The 8,210-nt window shown below is 38.8% G+C and overlaps 1 protein-coding gene across 3 annotated transcripts; it reads left to right on the top strand.

Annotated features, from left to right (window-relative positions):
- The first annotated feature begins 1,556 nt into the window (after window positions 1-1,556).
- Window positions 1,557-7,960, top strand: dap3 (death associated protein 3). 3 transcript variants are annotated; one of them, XR_014592989.1, is made up of 13 exons: window positions 1,557-1,712; window positions 1,885-1,926; window positions 3,215-3,328; window positions 3,456-3,557; window positions 3,658-3,766; window positions 3,881-3,973; window positions 4,068-4,198; window positions 4,766-4,846; window positions 5,516-5,680; window positions 5,791-5,850; window positions 5,936-6,032; window positions 7,505-7,622; window positions 7,717-7,748. XR_014592989.1 is itself a non-coding variant. In XM_083899469.1 (13 exons), the coding sequence occupies exons 2-13, from the start codon at window positions 1,888-1,890 to the stop codon at window positions 7,800-7,802; spliced, it is 1,188 nt and encodes a 395-aa protein (XP_083755595.1). In that variant the 5' UTR covers window positions 1,557-1,712; window positions 1,885-1,887; the 3' UTR covers window positions 7,803-7,960. The 3 variants fall into 3 exon arrangements, 2 of the variants coding, with proteins under 2 accessions (XP_083755595.1, XP_083755596.1); XM_083899469.1 differs by having other exon boundaries at window positions 5,936-6,025; window positions 7,717-7,960; XM_083899470.1 differs by having other exon boundaries at window positions 1,557-1,782; window positions 5,936-6,025; window positions 7,717-7,960.
- The last annotated feature ends 250 nt before the right edge of the window (window positions 7,961-8,210 follow it).

Genomic DNA, 8,210 nt, shown 5'->3' with positions numbered 1-8,210 from the left:
ACTATTTTCTATCGATCCTCCTTCAACCTGGAGCAACTGGGAATACAGAGCTGAAAATAGATCCTACTACGGTCATCCTATTGGCCCTTGATATTGATTTAAGAAGTCAAAGTGGGCAACATTCTCTTAGGGTTCCAATCAAAACAGTTTTTAAACTGGTATTTTAGAATCTGAAAAGGTTTTTTCCTCGTTATGCCACTTTCCTCACAATGACAATAGCTAAGCAAACAAACAACAAGAACAGACAAAAAAAATGCATACGTAAATTCAAAATAGGTTAAAAATGAAGGATGTCTTGTAAACATTCATGGTTGGTCCAAATAGTTATTGGATTTGTCTCCCAATGTTTCAAGTCTCATTTAATTTTAAAAGCTGATGAATAATGTGTTTATTTTTAAAACAATTCACAATCGTGAACGTGAAACAAGGACATGCAACAGAGTACACACTCCTGGTGAGTAAAAAAATAAAGATTGATGGTGTGAAACTGCCACAACTGGAATGGAACATCTTAAATTATCAGTCATTAATTATAAGATATCTTGAATTAAGTTTCACAACGTTGTAGATATCTGAAACTGGAACTAGAGATACACTCCATACACATGAATGGTAACAGGGTCTCTGCAGGTTTCAACAAGTCAAATTAAAGACTTTTAAAGACTTTTTTAAGACCACAATGAATTCAATTTAAGACCCATTTCAAATCCATACTGGCGCAAAAAGTACAAAAGTCATGAAGGAAAATTGGAGCCACAAATCGTTGAACTTGCAATTCGGCTAAGCTGTGGGCTTTCGTTAAGTTTTCTACGATGCTATGCTAAGCTGTAACACCGCGGCGCGCGCACAGCACACTAGCTAGTGGCCTACTTTAGTTCCGTGTTGTAATTATGTTATCGCATCATCAAAAATAGAAACATTTCAAAGTGAGACTGAAGTTTATGCATGTTTTAAATAAAAGTAACGTTATTAGATTTTTAAGACCTTTCAAAATTCTATTTAAGACCTTTCAAAATTCTATTTAAGAACTTTTATGAGATTTTAGGATAATTTAAGACATTTTAAGGCCTTATATTCAAATAATTGGATTTAAGACTTTTTAAGACTTTTCAAGACCCCGCGGATACCCTGGGTAAATGTGACGTCATTTTTTTTTTTTACAAGTAAAAACTGAACTACAGGCAGTTTTGGCTAGTAAGAATGACGTCACAGATATTTGTAATGGTAATTCCAGATAGTCAAACTTGGCGATGATGAAATGTTAAAACGGCTTGTAATAGCGACTGACGCGGACCCTCGTATGAATGTGTACTAGGTTGTTTAAAAGGTGTAAACGAGTGGAGCTAATTCGTGTTGGCAGTGATAGATACTCTTGGTCTGGGTTCTAACATTTTCAAATGTTCGTGTGCGGGTTTAATGGTCTGAGTGTGAAGAATGTGTCAACCTGACCAAACTCCATTTTCCTCTGTTGTTGTTGTCGTCGCCGTCGTCTGGCTCCTGTCACCTGATTGGCCGAAAATAATCGTGCTAATGCGACGTCACTTCCTGCTTCAAGCTGCATGATGGCGGTGCCCATGGCTGCTTTGGCACATTGACGTCGCCGGCAGGTGTGCGCATTGTTTTAACGCTTAAACTCTAAACGCTGGTGGTCGTGTCTCTTCATAACAGTAGCCGAAGTCATCGCCAGTGAACATTGATGAAGTGAACTGAAGGTAAACGTCTGTATGTGCTCTCACCGCTCCGCACCGCTGTTAGCAGTTAGCTAAGCGTTTACTACACAAGGTTAGAGGACTAGATTGTGTGTAAAAAAAAGCACATGCGTTGCTGTTTTGCATTCTTGAAATTAATTTAATGAATTAATGTTTGTTTTCCTCTGTGTTTTAGATCATGGCGCTCCACAGACTGTCCTTCAGACTACGGCAAACGGTGAGGTCAATATTAAAGGGAATAGCGTGTAGAAGAATCTGCTTCAGGGTTGCCAGGTCTGCGCGTCAAAACCATTTCAATCACTACTTGCAACAAAGCCAGCTCAATATCAGAATTCAAAATATACTGTAACCACACTGCATTTTAAAGTCCAGCATCGCTACTGTGTTGTAACATCTACAACAACAGCACACTAGCATAAATGCGAAGGTGGTAGAACTTAAAGCAATTTAATGTTAACAGTTATAATCATTAACTCATGACGACCTTGCAAAATTACACAGTACACCAGAGATGAGTAAGTCACACATATGCAAGTCTTAAGCTTCAAGTAACTCAAGTCGCGCGTCATAGCTAGATGCAAAATGAAGATGATGATGACATTCTTCAAACATAAAACAGAAGAGAAGGAAAAAAGAAAACCGCTCATATTTTCATTGCAATTTATCAAGAAACCACCAACCTGTATTAGATATTATTAATAACATCAGTTAACCTGAGAACTGCAGACAATATAAATCATCATAAATATAAAAAAGCCACTATTCCACGTTTACCACACACATTTTATCTTTCATTTAAAAAAAAAAAAAAACTAAGACCAGAGAGATTAAAACCAGCCAAAAGGAAAGTTATTAATATTATTATATTATTATAACATATTTCTACAATAATTTGAAGCCAGTTCTAACACGCTTCACACTTGATGTTAGCTCTCATATCATAACCAATGCTGCAAGTGGGCTCGGTACGTGGCACTGGCATATTATCATTATCTTGTTATTTTTATGCATACATGTTATTATCTTTGGAAAAGCACCTTCCATGTCTGTAGTCTCTGTTACATCCCACGGTGGGTTGCCAGGTTTGTACACAACTCTGCAAAATCGCAACCAAAAATTGCAACGTTAACTCAATCGCAATATATGAGAAAATGTAAATATGGCAAAAGTGAAGTCATTTTCGAGTCATTTTACTCAAGTCCAAGTGGAGTCTGAAGTCATGGTGTCTCGTCTAAGTCAAGTCTTTTACTAGTGTTAGTCAAGCAAGTCTCAAGTCCTCAAATTTGTGACTCGAGTCAGACTCGTCACATAACTCGAGACCCTCACCTCTGCAGTACACTACTGTATGTTGGCATCAATGCCGTATCTCGATTTGGATCATTATGAGCTGATAAGTTTATATTTGATCATTATATTGTACTATTTAAAAATGTTAATTGGATTATGGTTCTGTTTTGTTTTCTCTCTTCATGTATCATATCTGTGTCTCATTCAAATGTTTGCAGGTAACACATGTCAGGACCCTTCATACCACTGAATGCAGGCAGCAGCAGGAGTCTGTGGCTGTAGAGTCAGAACCTGAGCCTTTCTCCATTATCAGAACGCAGGAAAACGATCCGGTGAGCAAAGTGTTCATATAGCACCGAGAGACGAGAGTGTTCATGTTGTTCACCTGCCTGGACTGAATCAGATTTGTGTTCATAGTCACTGTGAGTTTTAGTTGACAAGCTCACTGTACCTTTCCAGGCGATTCAGTCAGAGAAACACATCGGGCAGTATTACACTCTTCCTTCTGCACACATCCGCACTGCGTTCCCTCATGGCCTCCCCTGGCACTATCAACAACAGGTGAGCCCTTGTTGGTATCATTGCATGTGCACACAAATACTACTATATCTGCTATATCTGCAATTAAGACAAATTTGACGTTGTTGTTGTTGTTTTATAGATGAAGACGTTCAATGAAGCCTGTTTGATGGTGAGGCAGCCTGCTCTGGAGGTCATATCTTACCTGAAGAAAACAGACTACAGCAAACCTGCGATGCGATATGTATTGTGTATCCTTCAAAACACACGGTTATTCTCAAAGGCAGAACAATGAAAGAAAAATGCTCCTCTTGTCTTAAATATCTTGATTTGCTGAATGCTGTTGACCTTATCCAGTTGTTCAGATGGGACTAGGGGAACTGGGAAGACATTGTCTCTCTGTCACACAGTCCACTACTGCTACACGCAGGGTTGGCTGGTGCTGCAACTCCCTGACGGTGAGACAAGCAATCGCATGTGACGGATGGTCGATAAACGTTATAGTAGTTACTCTTCTACAGCTGCTGTGTTTGTTTGTTTGTCTTCTAACAGCTTTTCGCTGGGTAAAGAATTGTAAGGAGCTGCTGCCATCGTCCTATAACACCTCTCGATTTGACCAGCCATTACAAGCTACAGAATGGCTGCGCAACTTTAAAGTTACCAATGAGCCGTTCCTTTCAAAGGTAAGAATTTTTAGGAAGTGGGCTTTTTAAGAATCAGAATAGGCCGTCAGATAATATAAACTTAAGCTTAACTTAAATATACATCATTAAATTAAGGCAGAGAGGTATGGGTAGATTAATATTCATTGCACAACGAGGTGCACGCAAACATGACATAAAACTATTTTATGTACAACAATATTAATACAAAAAAGCATGCCGTGTATATATACATATATATATATATATATATATATATATGATGTGACTACATTTGTCACATTATTAACAAGCGCGTTGACATTAATGGACCATAAATGAGCCTTGACTGCCTCTTCACAGCAGTTGCCATCACATGCTGGTCCATGTAAAGCAGATTAACTGCTTGATAAAACAACCTGAATTTACCCCTGAACTGAATTAAATGCAGTTTTTCTGCACAGTGCATTAGAAACAATGGCATGAGGGAAAAGTCGGACGTTTTAATGGAATCAGTACAAAGTCAATATCTGATGCCTTGCGCAGGAACTCCAGTGAGACGCATGGCCACATAAAAGAGTCGGTAAAAATGTTGTGCTTCTTTCTCAGATAAAGACAACGCAGCGCTACGTGTGGACAAAGAGGGAGCTCACTGAGGAGGGAAGTCTATTAGGACAGCTGGTGGATCACGTTAGTATTTATTTCTCTGTGTTGGAGTTGTGGTTTTTGTCACCTACAAAGGCCTTTTTAATCTCTTTGTTCAGTTACCCGCTATTTTTCCTGCTGCCGTAGCAACTGCCCCACGGGGGTCATTAAAGTTTCATCTTTCTCCTCGCCTGTGCTTAGTGCTGATCGATAGCCGATGAACTGAGCATGGTGATGGATCAGCACAATGGGGGTTTTTTTTGTACTATACACTGTCAAAAGCAGAAACCAGCAGTAAATGTATGTGCAGCCCTGGGAATTTGTCTTTTTTTTTTGCTCTGCTGCTGTTTAACTAATCATTCGCCTCAAGATAAAGAAAACAGTGGGACCTAAGCACAGCTTTACAGTGTATAGCCTGTCATTTCATCTATTTTTAGATGACTGTTTTTTGGGGGAAGATTTTAATGTGGTTCGATCGCATACTGATCAGCAGCTGACAGTGTTATATACCTTAAGTAGTTTGACTGACAGTTGGATGTTTGCTGTCTTAAGATTAAATAAAACTTTAATATGCTCTGATTTTTATCAGATATTGTTATTATTTCAGTTCCTTTCATTTTCTATTGTAATGAATTATTAATAAAAATTGGTTTGATTAATCGGCCATTCAGATTCAATTGGTTTACCGCTAAAATGGTGTGTCCTGTGCTTTAGGGTATATCCCGTGTGAAGAGCAGCAGCGACGTGGTGGGGGCCGTGATGAAAGAACTGAAGCTGCAAAGCGGGCAACCAGACTCAAACTTTCGCTTAGCTGTGGCCGTGGACGGTGTCAACGCCCTGTGGGGACGATCCACCATCAAGAAGGAGGATAAGAGTGTTGTAAGGAAACATATTCACAGACTTGTCATGCGTCGCGCTTGTCTTCTTACTTCTCAGTTCCCACAGAAAAGAAGTCTAATCTGCGTCTTTCTCGCCATCATCATCATCAGGTGGACCCAGATGAGCTCACTTTAATTCATAACATGAGGAAGCTGATAAAGAACGACTGGGTGAGAAGAGCAAACCAACTGTGTCAAATGTAGTTGCATGAGATTTAGACATTTCTACCTTTTAACACTCAATCTCTTGTCTCAGACTGGAGGAGCCATCATCACCACTGTGGCTCAGAATGGCTCTCTCTACATTCCAAAGTCTGTCTATTTGCCTAAAGAGCTGCTTGGAGAGGTCAGAGGTCATTTATTTGTACTACTTTTACACGTAGCAGCTCTAATACAAGCTTGGTCTTTCTGTGCCTGATTAGATTTGTTTATTTGTCAGGAAATTGTGATTTTTAACCTCCAGATTGCACCGTTCTGTTTATCAAGTCTCAGGGGCAACAGCTGTTTCAAACCGGTAGAGGTTGACTGAGTGCATTGTTACATTAACTGTAGTCCCTGTTTCCAAAGGAAAGAGCCATCATAAATGGAAAAAAAAGCTCAGTCAGTGTCGTGATATTCCAAGAAAATATCCAATAGAATTATTGCGTGGTTAAAAATGTTTTCATTCTTCTCCAGTGACCAAATAGCTTCCTAATTAATACATCTATTTCCACAAGATGGCATCAGCAGCAGCAGCAGCAGCAGCAGCAAGCATGCATTTTGTTAGTGAACTGCATTCACACTCTAAGCTCAACACAAGGTGGACCCTGCATTACTCACACTAGCTCTCATTCGTTGGGGTTTGTGTTTGGTCGCTGCCCTGGAGTGAAGAATTGCCCTAAAACAGTAGTTTTGGTTATTAATCATCAGGAGAAAAAACGTGTGTACACATATTTTCAGCAAAAGTGGCCATTTAATAAGCAAATACAGTCATTGACTCCACTCAGGACTATGAGAGCCAGTGTTTGCCAATACCAACAGGTTGTAAAATGTCATGTCAGAGCTGATTAATTAGCCAAGACAAATAATTGGTTGAATAGCTAAATATAGAAGGGCATGTTGTTGGTATTTGAAAAGTATCGTCTCTGAGCCACAAAAAACAACAATATATCACCAGAAAACAAAGAATCCTTTTGTTAAGCCTGTATATGGCTCTCCTCTTTACTTGGTGAGTGATTTTACACAGAGAGAGTGAGTGTGAGAAAAGCTTTGTGGAAGAGAAATATAAACATAACGATTCCAAGAATGTGTCAGAACTGTCCTCCTTCCTGTCTGCGTTGTTCTGTTTGTTTGCCTGGAAGCTGCAGCTGTACCTGCTGGCAGTGTGACACTGCATCCTTTTTGTTTTGTTTTTTTGTTGCACTGCGTTATTGTATTATTTATTGCAGTCATATTCGTCTGCTCCGTGTAACTCGATCAATTTCCTAATGGAAGAATAAATCCTTCCTTGTCAACCACCTCTTCCATTTATGGTCGACATGGATTGAACAATAAAACTCAAAGAAGGGTTTTATAACATTTCACAAAATGAAAAACGTCGCCGTTGTAATTGCGCAATATTAATCATTTAGACGTCTGTTCGTGAGCAGCATCGGTATGACTTTACTTTAGCCTGGTTTTTTTATATACGTCTGTATTAGTTTGAGTGTTAGGGCAGTGTCTGTGAGCATATTGTTCTATTTAATTTAATTTAATTAATTGTGACCCAGGCAACTTGATGTGATGCATTGACAGGTTTTAATGTCCTGCTGTTATTTTGACCTCCTGTCTGTGTTTTGCTCATCAGAAGGGCTTTGACAACATGGACCCGTTTATCCCAGTGTCCGTTGCAAACTATAGCGAGAAGGAGTTTGAGAGCTGTTACCTTTACTATTTGGACCGTCAATGGCTGCAGCATCCACAGAGTAAGTGAAAATAGCATTTATCCTCTAATGAAACATATTTAAGTCATTCTGATTTACTAACTAGGATTTTTTTTCTTCTTTAATTTTTCATCAGGCCGAACAGAGGACGGAAAGAAAGAACTCCTCTTTTTGAGCAACAGAAATCCCAAAATAATGGAAAGAATGTGCTCTTTCCTATGAAGCTCCCGAAAGACTTAAATCACCACACGCATAAAAACACGGAACGTCACACAGACGATATCAACGTCCTGCAAATATATATAAAAATAAACATTCAAATGTCTTTGTCTACAAAGTGTAAATTATAATGTATGTGTTTGCTTTGATAATAAAATGTTAAAGAAAGCACAGAAGCTCTTTAAAAGTGATTCCCTCTCTTGTCCGGTCAAAACAACTGCGAAGGATGTTTCTATTCAGTTTGACAGTGATATTGCATAATATTCATGAAAGAAAGAGATTTCTGTAGTTGAGTGATTAGTTGGGAATGCTGAGTCAGCATTTTCCCGGTTTGCTTTAAAATGATATTCTCTTCTGGGTTTTTTAATGTTTTTATTTCCCTGATTTTTCATACTTTTTGAACTGAATTGT

The sequence above is a fragment of the Microchirus variegatus genome, assembly GCF_963457635.1.
Source record: "Microchirus variegatus genome assembly, chromosome: 1".
NCBI classification, from domain to species: domain Eukaryota; kingdom Metazoa; phylum Chordata; class Actinopteri; order Pleuronectiformes; family Soleidae; genus Microchirus; species Microchirus variegatus.
The sequence above is the reverse complement of the archived record's forward strand: the minus strand, read 5'-3'. Positions and strand labels throughout refer to the sequence as shown.